General features: G+C 43.1%; 2 protein-coding genes across 6 annotated transcripts; both read left to right on the top strand.

Annotated features, from left to right (window-relative positions):
• Positions 1 to 753: 753 nt before the first annotated feature.
• Positions 754 to 12,206, top strand: cep70 (centrosomal protein 70). Of its 5 annotated transcripts, XM_040014793.1 has the most exons (13): positions 754 to 1,166; positions 1,247 to 1,343; positions 1,651 to 1,750; positions 2,105 to 2,228; positions 3,338 to 3,518; positions 3,994 to 4,145; positions 9,667 to 9,772; positions 9,871 to 9,993; positions 10,093 to 10,242; positions 10,379 to 10,547; positions 11,287 to 11,395; positions 11,476 to 11,555; positions 11,839 to 12,206. In XM_040014793.1, exons 2-13 carry the CDS (start codon positions 1,335 to 1,337, stop codon positions 11,898 to 11,900), a joined length of 1,365 nt encoding a protein of 454 aa, XP_039870727.1. In that variant the 5' UTR covers positions 754 to 1,166; positions 1,247 to 1,334; the 3' UTR covers positions 11,901 to 12,206. The 5 variants fall into 5 exon arrangements, with proteins under 5 accessions (XP_039870727.1, XP_039870726.1, XP_039870729.1 ...); XM_040014792.1 differs by having other exon boundaries at positions 754 to 1,343; XM_040014791.1 differs by lacking the exons at positions 754 to 1,166; positions 1,247 to 1,343 and adding an exon at positions 1,371 to 1,580.
• Positions 12,207 to 14,418: 2,212 nt separating this feature from the next.
• Positions 14,419 to 17,101, top strand: LOC120723375 (ankyrin repeat domain-containing protein SOWAHC-like). The gene has a single exon (XM_040014796.1). The coding sequence runs from the start codon at positions 14,946 to 14,948 to the stop codon at positions 16,155 to 16,157; it is 1,212 nt and encodes a 403-aa protein (XP_039870730.1). The 5' UTR covers positions 14,419 to 14,945; the 3' UTR covers positions 16,158 to 17,101.
• The last annotated feature ends 52 nt before the right edge of the window (positions 17,102 to 17,153 follow it).

Genomic DNA, 17,153 nt, shown 5'->3' with positions numbered 1-17,153 from the left:
ATATTCATTGGGAATACAGTCCGTACAATGTTATGCCAGGATTTCTTAGTTGGGATGGCTAGCCTGCCCCAGAGGAGCAGGATATTGTTTCTGGATGAAAAATAACTACTGGAACAGCCTCTTGTGTTTGCCTTAGAAAACCAGATTGTCCATTACTCCCAGTATAAGAACTAGAGGGTCCAGAGGAACAGCAGGAATGAAAATAACTGAAAGCACCGTTGCAACATCAGACCAAAACTTTAGAATTTTCACACATGACCAAAAACAATGCATAAAGTCCCCCCCCCCGCAATACACTTCCAACATACAGGGGAGAGGTTTACATCTGTTTTACTTTTTAAAGAATACATCACACAATTTTGAACTGAAACGATTTATCCTGGTTACAGATATCCTAGAGGCACAGGCCCAAATCTCCTGCCAGTCTGGACCTTTTATAGAGCGGTCTAGGTCTCTTTCCCAAGCCTGTTTAGCAGCCAGGAAGTGAGGGGCTGAGCCGGAGTATCCTTTAAAAGGAACTAATGGAAATATTTGGGTTTTTAAAGAGCAATAAGTATTTATATGAGACCATAGGTGTAAAACTGTTCCGATCCACACTCCAGCCCAGAAGGTGGCGGTAAAAGTTTGACAAGATAGACGAAGAAGAAGAAGAAGAAGAAGAAGAAGAAGAAGAGAGGGGGGGGGGGGGATACCTACCTTGGCACGACACCTGTCGGATAGTTTGCTTGTTAGTAACAAGCAAACTATCCGACAGGGTTTTGTTTTTTTTTTTTTCAAACAAGTGTAACAAGTTGTTACACTTGTTTGAAAAAAAAAAAAACCCTGTCGGATAGTTTTTTTTGTGTAAGCTGATTGGTGAACAAGTCGAATAACCACTTCCTATTGGTTTACTATAGTGACATCATCGCGCACTTATTTGAATGACGGAAGGAGCATATTTTCTGTATGAGATGTCTAAAAATTAGCAAAGTGTACATCAACAGCTGGTAACTTATACTAAATTAACCAGCCTTCTTTGTTCACTACGTTTGCTAAGCTAACGTTCAGGGCCAACGCTAACTTGTTAGCTACTAGTGCTGCTAACACAGTCTGTGCCTGTTTGCTCGATTACAATTATATTTTTAAGTGGACGTTTATTTATCGACTTTCTACAGGAAATACTTACAGTAAGGACTTAATTTAACCACTGTAGGAAGTCTAAGGTGAATGAATGTGAATGGCTGATTAAAGAATACATTAAACGAAGGTTACCGAGTTGTGTTGAGACGCCAAAAGAAGAGCTTTTCACTGAAGCCCTTTGGACACTTGTTGATTTCTTTCTGCAGACCGAACCGATGAAACAGGTAAGCTACGTGATTAAAACAGCATGATTAAGGTGGTCCGAGGCTGCTGGGTTGTTGGATCGCCTTTCATACACTGCTTAGCGACCGCTCTCCGATACACGAGCTGCATTGTTAATGAAAGCTGGGTTTACGTTGAGTGGGACGTTTTTACGCGTGGATATGGACTTCAGGACTACTTATGCTTTACAGTCAAGAAATCAAACATATGTTTATCTGTGGAGCTACAAGCAGTTTCAGGTAGAGCTGTATTTGTGTTAACTGCAAAGTGTTGAACTCCGCTGTCAGTGACGGTTTGTGTGTGTTGCAGCAGGAACAAGTGGAGTGGGATGACGTGAACAAACGTTTACAACATCATGGTTTTAAACCGGTGTTTTTTGCAGATCCCGCTGAGAATAAGAGTCCTGCAGGTAAGAATAAAAGTACGAGACTTTATCAAAGGTCACGTGTTACGGTGGCCGAAAGTGAACAATCGTATCAGGCTGAAGACTGTAACAACTATACATGGAAACAAAAATCAGAATTGAAGACGACTAAGGACAGAGTGTATAAAATTAAAGTGGCTCAACAATATAGTTACTGTGTCAAATGTCAATAGATTTAATTTACATGCAACTTTAAATGAAAAGAATGATTTTAATGGTCTTTTTGTTGTTTACTTGTTTATAAATTCTACTTTGAGTTTTAAGCAAAAATGTTTGGCTTTAAGAGGCTTGTCAGTGTGATTTGATGAGTAATGTATACGGCTGCCTGTGTGTTTGCAGATTTGGTCCTTCTGGACAAGAAGTCGGCTGCTGAGCTGAGGACAACTCTGAGGGTGATGCTCACAGACTCAGAGAGAAGGCAGGCCCTGATCCAGGAGCTTGTCATGTCCAACAACCAGCTCAAGTAAGTTCAGCACTGTGTAAGAAACATCCTAAGTGGTGCTGGGATGTTATTTAGTGATGTTTTCAGTGAAACATGTTTGTAACTATCTGTTTAAACATGGAAACTGTAAATAGCCCCCCACCCCAAGGACATTATTGCAGTTACGAATGTCATCTTACTGGACTGAACCTCAGACTGTCCTGTAACGTGGCTAGGAGAGCTGGGGTCTGTTTCAGTGACACATGTGCAATGCTACTGCTGGATATTAATAATGTATATGCAGTGTTGTATAGACCACCTGTCCTGCTGTCATTTAACTTCTCCAACATCAGATGAGTATCAGGAACACACATTTCTTGATCCTCACAGACCAGTACAGGCATGAAATGTGAGACTGGGTGGCACACTGCTGAGATGGAGTCTGTATGGAGCATGTATGCTCACCAAGTGTCGGGCAGTTTCTGTTGGTGCTTGGCTTTTCTCCAACAGTTCAGCTCTATTAAATTCAGTTTATGTTTATAGGGCCAAATGATAACAGTTTCCTCAAGACGCTTTATATTCTCAAGCAAAGACTCCAAATTAGAGCAGAGAAACCCCAACAATCACATGACCCCCTATGAACAAGCACTTTGGCGACAGTGGGAAGGAAAAACTCCCTTTTAACAGGAAGAAACCTCTGGCAGAACCAGGCTCAGGGAGGGGCGGGGCCATCTGCTGTGATTGGTTGGGGAGAGAGAAGGAAGACAGGATAAAGACATGCTGTGGAAGAGAGACAGAGGTTAATAACAGATATGATTCAATGCAGAGAGGTCTATAGAAGAAAGCAGTCCTACATATTTGTTTAATATGAAGGACATATCCTGGTCAAAAATGACTCCAAGGTTCCTCACAGTGTTATTAGACGACATGGTGATGCCATCCAGAGTAAGAGTCTGGCACATTCTTCTGGCTACATGTGCTCTTGTTTTCTCACCCTTTGAGATTTTAACTTGTTGATGCTGTTTTACTAATTTTACGTAGAAGTTTGAAGTCATGTTGTCATAAAGTATTTAGCGAGCCGTTCAGGGCCTTCAGGACTACACAAACTGCAGTCAGCAGATGCAGAGATGCTTTGCTTTGTGTGTCGTCAGAATGGAGGTTCAGGAGCACATGAGCCGAGCAGCTCAGCAGTGTCAGAGGGTCACAGAGCTGGAGGAACTGTTGGACAAGGTGAAGACCAGAGTCCAGGATCTGGAGGACCGCTACCTTAGCAAGGCAGTCCAGCAGCACAGCCACACACAGCAACTGCAGAAGGAAAAACTGGAAGCACACGTGGGTCGTTCAGCTTTTTATTTCACTGTCTTTAAATTTCCCGTTAACAAAAGAGTCAAAACAAACGGCACAAGCACTCGAAGCCACAGTTACTTCTTACAACTCGGCACCAAGTAAATTAAATTTCTTTTGGAAGTCTTAGTCATGCTGAACAGCTCTGTGCATGTAAAACACTGAAAAAACACTATAGTTCATATAAGCAGATGTCTCCAGGTGTCTGCTAAAGTTTACATGATGTGAACATATTATCTGTAATGAACAAAGATATTCGCGAGTCACCAAAGTTAACACTGAACCTTGAGCTGTTTCCCAAACATTTAACAGGCTACCCTGAACTCTTTAAGATGAGTGTAGGTGTTTATTTTCATCGACTGCATGTTTTCTTATAGAGCAGACATTTAAACATTAATGTTATGTTTCAGTGGTTTGCAGTTTCCGTGTACTGGTAAAAGAAAAACCTTCTGCGTACTTTCAGAGACGGTGTGAGATTCTAGAGCAAAAGCTGTCGAAACAGAAAGAGGAGGCAACCCAGCTTCAGAGGAAACTCCATTTCATCACCAAAAAAGAAGAGCAGCGATTGGCTTTGCAGCATCAAGCCTCCCAGCAGAGGTCTCCTGCAGATCAACAGTAAGATATTTGAAAACCTCACACACAAGATCATTGAACGGTGTGTAAAGTCTGTTCTAGACTGTCTAGGGAGGGCAGTCAGCCATACTGTTGTGCAGATCTGTAGAGGAGGGCTCTATCAAATAATGCTACAACATGGTCAAAGTGAGCGTATCCACATCAGTCAAACATGGCATGTTGTAGCAGGGCCCGTGCTCAAAAGTCAGGCTCGTGCCCCAGACGTGCTCAGACATGCAGACGGGAACATGATGTGAGTTTTTGGGGAAGTTTGACTGAGTCAGTGAGGCTTAATCTGACCTCAGATTGCCTCAAATTTGGCCTCATTCTACCCCTCTAAGTCAGAGCACCAGCAGAAGAACCTGGAGGAAACAGACCAATCTGACCCAAGGTCAGTGCACGTCACATTGTCAATGCGATGTCTCGAGAACAATGCAATGTAGGATTTTCAAATTGATACCATAGTTTCATGTAATAAAAACAAATCAGAGACTAGTCTGAATCCTGGTGACCTCGACTTCAAGGTCAGGGGTCAGGTTTTCTGAAAATTCAGTGAATGCAATAAGTTTAAAACAAGGCGATTCTGAAACTGTTAGGAGGCTGAGGGCTAGTACTGGCTGCTGCTAGCAGTTTCAGATCTCTCAAAAGATGTCTAGTTGGATTTGTATCTCGGCTCCGGCTGAGCCACTTAAGGACATATACAGACGGGTCCTGAAGCCAGTCCTTTGTTATCTCAGCTGTGGGCTTAGGGTTATTGTCGTTTTGGACGATAAACCTTTGCCCAGGTCTGAGCTTCAGAGCCATCTGGAGGCCACTGTGCTCATTAGGACCATCGGTGCTGCAGGGATTGTTCTGTAGTCTTTCCCAGATCTGTGCCTCGATACAGTCCTGTCTCTGAGGTCTGCAGACTGCTCTTTGGACTTCAGGACTTGTGCCCTGACATTCACTGTCAACTATAGGATCTTATATAGACAAGTGTGCTACTTTACAACATGTATCCAGTCAACTGAATTTACTACAGGTGGACTCCAAGTTGTAGAAACTAAAAGATGAGCAGTCTAAGGAGCTTGGAAAGAAAAGCTTCTGGACTTCTTTAAGTTTCTTGAAGGTGTTTCACCTCTCATCTGAGAAGCTTCTTCAGTTCTAAGAGCAACTGGTGTAATAAAATCTGGGACTCTCCACTTCCTCCTCTTAGAACTGAAGAAACTTCTCAGATGAAACACCTTCAAAGTAGGGCTGGGCGATATGGCCTAAAATTCATATCACGATATAATTTGAAGCATGTGCGGTAACGATATATATCAGGATATATTCTTTTCTTCTGTATAACGTATTTTCCACATTATTTAAAATCCTTTAATTTTCTCAAAAATCGAGAGTGTGCCTCATGTATGAATTCTGGTTGTGCTTACTGACCTCGAACCGATTTTGGCTGCAGAAATCTGTTAAAAATGTTTTAGTACAACTTTGGTAAGCTGCACTGCTTGATGGATGGTCAGAGCATTACGGCTGCCGTAGTGAGGAGCTTCACGAAGTAATCTGGGTCCAAAACTCCGTCAGCTTCAGGTCCCAAAGTCAAACAAACACTGAGAGTTAAAAACGGTCTAAATTCTTTCATTTTTAATTAAATCATCAGCGTTGCTGCTTTATCAGGTGTAATAATTAAGTTTAACATCCAGGCATCCATGAAAACAGAATTTATTACATTTAACGGAGTTAGAAGTTAGCAGGAAGTTAGCTCGCTAGCTTCCATCTAAACATTTCATACCATGTTCTGACAGAGATTTTTTTAAACTAATTCAAACGTACAGCTCTGCTACCACTTCCAACATAAATGAAGACAGAAAACTAAACAGCAGTGACGTTTGTGGGGTTACTGAAGTTGGACTAGCTGGTATATAATGTTGTGCTACGTGACTGCTAGCGACACAGCTATGTTAGCATAACATTAGCACAGTGAAGCTGGAGGATGAACACCAACTTTTTTTCCACTCGATAAAAGTTAACATGAGTGATTCTGGTGGTCAGGGACAAATGCAGTCGCATAGCAGGATGCTGTACACGGGCCAAACTTCAGTCAGGAGAACAACTGAGATTATTCATCCACAATACGAGGTTAGTCATTAATATACTGCAACAACATGGGAACAGAGCAGCTGCGAGAGAATTCAACATTAATGAATCAATGTTACGGAAGTGGAGGAAGCGCAGTTTTTGGCTTTCCCCATATTTCAAAAGTGCTCATCTTGCTGACTGTCGGCATAATTTGCAGATGATAATGGTTGTAGCCGCTGCGATGCTTTCGACCAAAACAGGCGCAGCTTGATGACATCATCAACATGCGCTATCGCGATAGAGCGATATAGTCAAAATCTCTATCGTTGGCCAAATTTATATCGTTTCCATCGTATATCGTTTATATCGCCCACCCCTACTTCAAAGAAATCCAGACCCTTTACTTTCCGAGCTCCTTAGACTTCAATGACCTGGATGACTGACAACCTTCACAGACTAAAAGATGAACACTTTTGTTAAAGTTACATTTATTTATTTTATGAATTTGCATTTTATGAATCCAGTTTCAAACAAGGCTGTAACATGACAAAATGTGGAGCCAGTGAAGGGCAGTGAATACTGTAAAACCCTTGTAGGTTGTACTGGGAGGGGAATCGGGTGTAAACATCTGCCAAGTCAGTTATGTGGTAAAGAGCAGCTTGTTCTTAAGCAGCCTTGGGCCCTCTATGGCCCACTGTGAGTCCTGGTATCAGGAGGAAGTGTTGTTATATATTTATATAACAGTGAATCACAACAACAGTCGCCTCAAGGTGCTTACTGTTGTAAAGCAAACACCCCACAATAATACAGAGAAGAGACGGAAAACCTATCAGCAACCGCTTTGCTGATTATTTTGATAGTTGACGAATTTGCCTAATTTTTCTTCAATTAGTCGATTAATCAGCGATTATTTCAATAATAACTGTAGGGCCCAGGCCCACTGTAGGGCCCCGTGCCCACTGTGGCTGCAACTTGCTCTCCGATGCATCCGTTGGAGTCTGAATGTGTGTGAGTGTACTTTGAGTGCTCGGAGTAGAAAAGCGCTCTGTAAGAACCAGTCCATCTACCAGTTAAACCCTGGTTTTGTTTTCGGTCACTATGAAAAATCCTCTGAGGCTTTGGGGATCATGTCACAATAACTCATCATTCATGCACATTTTCATCATCCCAGTTTGTTCAGCAAGTTTCAGTAACTATGTAAGAAGCTGCAATCGCTTCCCTCCTGTAAGATATACCTACAAACTCCAAGCTTTCCTCCACAGCACTCTCCTAGATCCTCAGTTAGGGCTGCTCGATGGCAAAAATGATCTCGATTATTTTCACTGAAATTGAGATCTCGATTATTTGACGATATTTATTTAACAATAACAATGTATTGAATAATGGCTTTAAAGATAAAGCCATAATACTGATAACAGTGCAAATGTTTGCAATATAAAAAATAAATGAAATTGAGCAGTGGTCTTTCGAGGATAAACGTCACCGCGTTGTTATCTCCTGGTGTCTCTGGGAGCTGGTGGGAGTTTTTCTCTATGCTCCTTCATTGTTTGATCGTATGTCACTGTGAGCGGTCTTCAAATGATTGAATAAATTTGTATTGTTGCTCTGTGGTGCAGCTACGACACACTATATCTACTTGATCCACGTCTGACTCCGCGAACCCATAATGTTTCCACACCACTGAAGTCGTTTTACCTCTTTTCAACCAACGGCATTCTTTCTTCAGCAGCCATTATCCTCTCCAAATAACTTCTGCTTCGCTTTCCCAGCTTAATTGTTGTGACGCGTGTTCGAAACGCAGAGAGGTGCGCTCGATTTGCCACACGGAGCAGCGCGAGAGTAAAGAGATGATGAGATGGCCTTTATTTGTCAGTTGCAGGTCTTTTGCCCACAACTGAGATGACAGACCTTGCCGACCGTACATACAATACACAAACATCACATTGGGGAGACGGGTATGTGCTAACTAAAAATAAAGACAAGATGATAGTTTATTGAATTTTAATTAAATTTGCAGATTGTTTCGGTGAAGTTTAATAAACTCCTTGCTATCTAAAATATAACAGGACACCGGAGTAAACTCTCCAGCATCTCACACTTCTGATGATCAGCTGTCTGCTTGACGTTTATTCAGCTGTGTAAAAACTATAACTTTAACCTCAGCCAAACCGATTTACTCAGGAACAAATAAAATACTAAAAAAGCCAAACAACAACATTTTAAGTTATCTAAGTGACTCATATATCATGTTTAACCTGAGTAGCGAAAGACGGCGGTGGGTTTGAAGCCGGGAGTCCGGTGTTCTCACGGCTCTAGTGACCTTGCCCCCGGCTAGCTATCGAGCTAGTGGGTAACAGACGTCTCCGAAAACGTCGGAGTGCTTTTGAAAATATGCGGTGTCTTGATAAACTGAGCAGATATTTGAGGTTTACACAGCTACATTCTCACCTGAAAATATGTTAAACGTTTATTTTGTGACCCAGAAAGAATAATAAGAGTAACATTAAAACTAACTAGCTGCCGCCATTGTTGGAAACTGAGCTGGGCTGCGCTATGAATTCTGGGACACAGCTGCTTCTTCTTCGGGGTTTAACGGCAGCTGGCATCCTTGTACATGCAGTGCTGCCATCTTCTGTTTCAGTCCGTTATTACACTCTTAAATCCTGCTACTTATTCCTGCGTCTTTTGGGATCTTACAAAGCTTCAAACGACGCGTCGACTATTAAATTAGTCGTCGACGATTTTGATAGTCGACTAATCGTGACTAGTCGACTAATCATGGCAGCCCTAGTCCAGAGTTCAGCTGAGACAGTGTCCTTCGCCCTGCCAGGCTAAGTAAACAGTCTTCCAGCCAACCCAGGTGGCCTTGCAGGGAAAGGGAAGGAACAGACTCAACACAGTCGTTATCAGGGTGTTGTTGTTCAGCTCCAGCCTTGAGCCCACAGCTGGCACCAAGGGGTAGCTGCATTATGATGGTAATTTTTTCAGCAGTGTCAGAGTGTCAATTTTTTCTTTTTTTACTTTCGCTCAGAGGTGTTATTCTGAGCAGGCCTCTCCTTGATGTAACCCAATATACGCTCAGAGGTGTTATTCTGAGTATTCACGGCAGCTGTAAAGCACGAGGGAGGGGCTAATAATCAGCTCAGTCATTTTTAATGATCGTTGAAAGCCCAGATCGTAATTTAGATTAAAATTCGATTAATTGAGCAGCCCTATCGTCAGTCACACTCCATTAGAAATGGTCATGCACTGCATTGTGACTCATGATAGACACAAAATCCAATTTAAGTAGAAACTGAACTCCCACTGACAAACAAAAACCTCCAAATAGTCTTTAAATATGAGTCTCGTGAGTTTTTTGCTGTCCAGACTTTAACCGTGTGAAGAGGACCAAAGTGAATTTGACCCCTGTTCCTGAAATTAAACAGAATTTCTGTATCCAGGAGTTCATCTCATTTCTCATTCGCAGAGCCAACTTCCTGTGGAGCTCGCCAAAACAAGACGGCACAGCTGAGATTAGCGAGCTCATCAGTGACCCAGCCAAGGAAGCCCGGCTGTGTGTCTACTATCATCATGTAAGTGTGACTTGATGTAGTCTCGGGCACGTACTGCTTTGAGCCTTTTTTTCCTGACATACCAGAAATATTTCTTCTTTTCTTTCCTGAAATTTCAGCTGTTGAATGAGATCAGTGCAGTTGTAACTGATCATAAAGGTCCTCTGAGAGTGCACAGACCGGACTTCCAGGATGTCCTGTCTACACTGAAAGTGTGGGCAGAGCAGCTCGATCTGCTGAAGGTAAACACCAACAACCTGCCAAACCATCTCGAGCCCTCGGTTAGGTATGTGACGTTTGCTTTGAAGATGAACTTCCTGTGCATGCGTGCTTGTACGTAGGGTCTTCAGTGCAGTTTAAAAGAACTGTCTGTCAGACTAATGCCCTTACAACCATGCGATGGTGGTTATAACACTGACGAAGCAGCAGAGGTTGGAGACATGTTGCTGCTTGTAGACGCCATGCTGGAAAATGCCTCGGCTGATGATAAGGTACAAGTTTGTTACTCTTGTTTGTACTACTTTATCAGGCTGTTGTGTAAATGACACTGCAGGGCGCGGTGGCTCACATGTCTGAGCGTATACTTCAGAGAAGCCTGCTTATTGCAGCGTTTTCTTTCCTTGTTAGGTCCTCAGAAGCCCCACTCGACACACTCTGGAGTCCATGGTGTCTCATTTTCAGAAGCTGTTTGACGTCACCTCTCTGAGAGGAGTGTACCCCCGTATGAATGAGGTCTACACTAAACTGGGAGAGATGACCAATGCCATGAGGAACCTTCGAGATATCCTTGATCTAGGTGACTTACACAGACTGCCTAGTTATGGATGTTATTTATGCAGTATGACAGTCTGGGCTTCTATCAGCAACTCCTGGACACATTTTCCTTTGTTTGGATTGAAACCCTGAAGTTAAAAGTAACTAAGAGTCATTAAAATAAGTAAACTCACTCCTGGAGGCAGAGTAGACCTGTACGAGGAGGTACTAGTGCTAATGTCCTCATGATAATCCATTGTTTGACTGTATAAACATGTGGATGTGAACTGCTCGTTCTTCACATCCAAGATATTCCAAAGTACTGCACAGTAGTGCTTAATTAAAACTCTTGGCACACACACTGTCCAGAGTAAACTGAAAACAATGAGTGTTTGGAACATAAGAGCAGTGACTGTAGAGGCCTGGACCTGCCAAACACTGCTACTCCCTGCAGGTAGCATCACCTACACTTATCTCCTAATGCACGCCTTGGCCACTAGATGGGGCCGACTGACAAAAATGAATATTTGTATAACTGTATCGTCATCTTTGTTTTTGTGTGGTTAGATTAGTGTCATGTCTCCACTGGCTGTGACTCTTTGTTCTCGATTACGAACAAGCATCTTCCTCCTGACCTTGACCACAGCAGTAGCTTTCATAACGGCTTCTTTTTCATGCTGCTTCCATAATCAGGAGAGTCTTCCATATTACACTGAGTGTGGATTACTGTCATTCAGCATCATTCAGCATGAGACTAACAGGGCTGTCTGTGGTTTTGTCAGACGGTGGTGTTTCTCCTGCTGAAGTTGTGAAGCATGTGTCCAGACTGGTGTCCTCCATTGAAAGCATGGCGAGGTTCCCTGAGCTGCTGGGAGACATTGATATTGACAGGTTTGCTTTTCTCACACATGAGTTGGACTACCAGATGGCAGCTGCTCAGGCCTGCTTCAATCTTTGCTCCTGTTTTTCAGCATCATCATGAAGGTGAAACAGCACGAGGAGTTCTTCCCTGCGTTCCATGCCCTGGTTACAGGAATCTTACAGACTCTAGGTAAATTCAACCAACTCTATTTATTTTATTTACAAATGACTTCTTGGTAGAAATAAATCCAGGACTCTCATCCAATATTACTGAGGAAACATGAAGATGAACAGATCGTGGTGTTTCCAGGAGCTCGCAGTCAGAATCATTGTGGTGTTGGGTGCCTTCCAAGCACTGACTGGTTGTGAACTGCTCGTTGTCATGTGATTTTAAGACGATCCTGGGCTGGGATTGGCCGAGCTGACTTTAAGCCTGAGATTTCTACTGCTGCTCTTCTCTCTGTGTGTTACAGGAGTGAGCCACCTAGACGACATCCTGCCAGCTCTGAAGGCTTTGACAGAAACAGCACAGTGACCTGGATCAGCTTTTTGTTTTTAGTCAAACCTCTATTTTATAAGCTGCCTTGAAAGCATGGCTGGTGCTGTTTTCACCTCTGTGTGGATGATGCCAGCAGATTTTTACACTTTTGATACTTACCATTGTAAACCTGGCAGGAGTAGGTGAGTTAAAGGCACGATGTGGTGGTGGAGGTGCCGTAGGAGGTGTGGTCTCTGAAAATCACGTCAGTACTGTCAGCACTTGTGTTTGACATGTGTACATAGCTGTAACAAAAGCAGGCCCCAAACATGGGAGGAATAAAGCATTTGTCAGTTATTAGCAGTTTGATGTCTGTGGCGTCTTCATTTGGTTTGGTGAGCGCAGCGTCCACACACGTCTCATAGATTTATACTCCCAAGCACTAAGAAGCAAAACTGCTCCAGCTGTAAATGGACGAACGCCTCACATGGAGCTGGTTAGCATACCGTGTTACTGAGGGAAGCACAAAATGTTGCGCTTTAACACTTACTGTGTTTTTCACAGATAACGTCTTGATCAGTAGGTTTAACTGGACACTGTTTGCTGGTTTACCATCAGAATGGTTTTATTTGGTGGCAGCAGCAACGTGTAGCTGAATCATGGTTAATCCTAATCAGAATATAATCAAAGTCATGAATGAGAAATGTAGACTGAGTGATGGAAAGGATTTGTAGGCCTGACCTTTTGACCCCGACTCCCAGGAGCATTGTTATCACTGCTGTGAGAGCGCAGCAGATAGTGTGTTATATATGAGAAGCCCCGACTTTACCATGTACGACTGAAAAGGGGATTTTAGATTATGTTGTGATTGAAGAGTCGTGAAGAGAAAAGGTAACCCTGTGAAACTAAGAGGAGATGTTGTGTCATATTCATGTGCGACTGATTCAAGAAGAAATCATGTTGAAGTAAACTAATGATGAACTCTGAGTCGTTCTACAATAAAATTAATTCCAGTAAGGAAGACTCAAACCTTTGGAGTAATCAATGATAGAGGGACAGTTTTATTTAGCCGTACACCTGAACAGTTTCCCAGGAAACAAACTGGATTTCTGCAGTTTTGAATGTCGAACAGTCTGTCTTTATTCGTTTGAATGTTTGTGGATATAATGGAGACTCTAAGAACAAGATATTACTGGAGATGTTATTGGAGATCTAAAAGCAAAATACCCAGATGACTTTACATTAGCTGGTGTTAGTTGTGGCCCTGATGAATGGTGTGGTAGTCTCCTATTCATACCATGAACACAATCCAAACAAGATTCTTTTAATACGCATCTCAGGACAACTGTTGCTGTGATTTGGTGCTACATAAATAACATTGAATTTAATTGAATAATAATAATGTAATTGGTTTATGGTCATTTTAACCCCATAATAAGCTGGTTTTCATGGATCAGACCCAAATGAAATTGTTGATCAAGAATTAGTTTTTGGTTTGTTACCCAAGATATTTGTTAAATGTGTCGCAAGCCAACATCTCTGCAGCTGCCATTCATCTGAATCAGAGTACTTTAACTAAAAGTAAGACAAAGTATGGAGAGAAAAGCGGGAGCAACTGAAACAGGCTGCATGCCGGTTGACGCATGCGCACTCCTTAATATAAAAATTATTGATCATTGTGGCGTCACTATTACTTTCAAACCTGGAACAGAACTAACTCTCTGACACAAATGGTGGAAATTTAACGCATAAAGTTTAAATGATGGTGAAAAAAAATCCTGTTCAGGTAATGAAAAAGGTCAACTTGTTTATTTATATTTACAAAGTGAGAGAATCCCAGAAGACAAACAGATTTTCAATTCAACTTTATTTATACAGCACCAAATCACAACAGCAGTCGTCTCAGGCGCTTTGTAAGGCAGACCCTACAATAATACATACATGACTGAAGGTGATTTAAAAAACAGTTCCTACTTCATCGAATTACAAAAAAGGAGAATGAACAAATGTGACGGTAAAATTATGAGCAGCCGTAAAGAAAATGTAAATGTTATCAGAATATTTTCATAGCTACTCTCAGGTATTGTTTTTAGAAAAGGTTAAACTGGTTATTTGTCTAACCTGACTTTTTAAAAATTAACTTGACTCAGCTACGAGGAAAACGGCTCTGAGAAAATCACCAGGACAAGAACGCTTCAGCATTTTGCGCAGATATCAGAGGTTTGCTTCGTAAAACAATAAAACAATGTATACAGTGAAGCGAGAGATAATTAGTTTAATAGCAAAACGAAATATTCTGAATAATAAGGCCAATCACATTAATATTTACACAGAGGGCTGGCTCCAAACGCATAATAACAACAGGTTTGTTAGATATGCAGAACGGCTGGAACAGAATGAAAGTGAAATAACGTTTCTGGATTTAACAAACAGCAACGACGGAACAGATTTCAGTATTTATTGATCCAACACGTGCTTTAAGAGTATCCAACGGAACTATTAACATGATACACCAAATTACTATTTCACTTAAAATAATAACATCTCCCTCGAAAAAGCTTTATAGTAAAGTCGTTAGAAACAGGAGGTTAGACTGTAATACATGCTGTGAGTGCGGCACAGACATCCATCAGTTCTGGTTTAGTCCCAGTATCCTGTCCAGTAAACACTGGGTGGGGTCCAGTCCTGCGGGTATTACTGCCTTGAAAAAAGGCTCTACAAGAGATTTTCTTCTCAAACTGAGCGATAATATTTTCCTAATGTGGCTTTAACACTCCGTCGTGGGTTTTTACGCACACAGGTACACGTGTAAATAAAAAGTCTGCGAGTATTTTAGTTTTATAAGCGCTGCCTGTTTCAAAGAAAAATGGTGCTTTGGCGCAATCGGTACTTAAAAAGTAGAAGTCCAGTGAATCACAGCTGTGAGTAGTTTTAGTGGATGCGTTACAGCCAGCCCGCGGAACAAGAAGTGAGGAGAAACACCTGGTTCAGGTTACGGAAATAACAGCCAAGTCAGAGTTCCGCATAATTTCAACACTGAAAGAATTTGACAGGACAAAGTGTCCTCGGTGTGTTTGTACAGAGGACAGCAGCTGGAAGGCGATGGGAAACTGGGAAAGCTTCAGACGAGACGACAGGGAGTCCAGAAAGGAGCCGGTTGGAAAAGAGCCCAACGTACCAGAAATTACAGTGGCTGAAGCGTCGCCGCTCGCTCCAGAGAGATCTTTCTTTAGCGTACCCGGGCCTGCACACACCGGTAGGACGGGGCAGGTACTTACTGCTGCTGAGCAGCAGGCTGAGTCGCAGGAAAGCCTGAGCGCAGCAGAGGGGCTTAGTGTGACCATGTGCAGAAAGTCTGCAGAGTCCCAGCACAGGTCTCCCTTTGGCCCGCCGGAGTCACAGGAGGAGGAGCGCGTAGATACGCACAGTTTGTCTGGAAGCGACGATAGCAGCACCCCGAGAGGGAGTCGCAAGCATTTCCTAGAGGTCATGATGAACAGCTCCTCAGGGATTCGGCGCTCTTTTTACCTGTCCCGCAGGGCTGAAGCTGACTCCACCTCTATGGTTTCCTCCACCCTGGACGAAGACAGGACAGCTGTAGCCTTGGAGCCTATGGAGCACGAGTGGATGATGTGCGCTTCAGACGGGCAGTGGAGCAGCTTGCATCGCCTCCTCACCGCAGAACCCAGCCTCATCCTGAAGAAGGATTTTGTGACTGGCTTCACCTGCCTGCACTGGGCCGCCAAGCACGGCAAGCCTGAGCTCATAGCCATGATTATTAATTTTGCCAAGCTGCACAACATTTCTGTTAGTATTGATATTCGATCCAGCACCGGCTACACACCTCTGCACATCGCCGCCATGCACGGTCATGTGGAGGTGGTCAAGCTTCTGGTTAGAACCTACAATGCAGACGTGGAGATCAGAGACTATAGTGGGAGGAAGGCCTGCCAGTACCTCACCGACAACGTGAGCGTGGAGATACGGAGCATCGCTGGAGGCTGTGAGTGCTCTGCAGGTGAGAACTCTCATCCCAGGGACGGAAGACGCTGGAGGGTCTCTAACATGAAGCCCCTCAGCCAGCTTAACTCCAACGATTGTGCTTCTGGGGACAGTGAGGGCCAACCCAGGGAAATGCCCCTCTGGAGGAAGTCCTCACTGAGCAGGATGAAGCCCAAACTGCAGAAGCTTCGTGACAGGACATCCCAGATCGTCCACAGCACTTCATTCAAAGATAAAGAGCAACAGGGAGGGTCAAAGAGAGCCTCTAGATCCAGAGCCAGGAGCCACTTCTTTGGGTCAGATCAGTACTGACACAGGATGTGGTGGAGCACTACGTATGTCTCCCAGTTTATTTTCATCCATCGTTATTGCAAACGACCTTTCAGTGCAGTGTCTGCTTGACTTGACTGAACATCGTGTTGATTCAATGGGAACGTGAAAAACATGCTTTACTAGCTTTGGATTATCAGACAGGAACTTCTCTGTGTGGTGAATATATGAAGCAGCTTTCATGGTTACTGTGGCCCGCTGAAGGTTGTGGGGTCAGTGGAGGTGGGCACGAGTGACTGTACTTTTAACAGCGTTTCTCTCCTTTTAGTTTTCTTTATGAAATAAACTAAGGGAACAGTAATGATCAGCTCCATGATGTACAACAAACGCACACTGTGTGTTCACAACAGTAACTCCTATTAGCCTTTAAATCAGATCACAGACGGTGAGACTCCCTCTGCAGGCCAAGCTGGGTATTTTTATCCATCCACAGCTGACACTAAAGCCCGTGGACCTTAAGTCAGTAATCCGCCTGCAGTGATCCAGATTACTGTGTCACGAGGCTGTGAGGGAGTGTAAGGTGACAGAGAAGCTCTGGCAAAGTGTGAGCACTTTGTGTGACCGCTGAGCACCGAGTGCACGTCACATGATCCGTTTGGTTTACTGTATGTGAGGACAGCAGTGCTGAGGTGGAGGCACAGCAAAGTGGAACAGAGGCTGACGAGCCACGCATGCACTAAACGTCCTGCTTCACCTTCTACTCACACCCGGCATCTCATTTCTGGGAAAACCTTCTCCCTGATGTTGTGTGGATGTATGGAAGTTTTGTTTCTCATCAGTGTGTAAAGAAGCACTTCTTCTCTTAGCTGCACGTTTAATCGTTAACAGCTTGCACTTCAGCATTTATTTTTGCACGTTTACCTGGTTTAATGACACCATTTGAATGTTTGTTTTACTTATTAAATAAAACATCTGATTTAACTCTTGTTGTTTCAGCTCAGCTTGGGTTTCCAGGTCTGAGGAAATATTCGGCTGTCC

Source organism: Simochromis diagramma, unplaced genomic scaffold (genome assembly GCF_900408965.1).
Source record: "Simochromis diagramma unplaced genomic scaffold, fSimDia1.1 OVJJ01000165.1, whole genome shotgun sequence".
Classification (NCBI taxonomy): domain Eukaryota; kingdom Metazoa; phylum Chordata; class Actinopteri; order Cichliformes; family Cichlidae; genus Simochromis; species Simochromis diagramma.
Note: the sequence above shows the minus strand (reverse complement) of the source record. Positions and strands in the feature narration are given on the sequence as shown.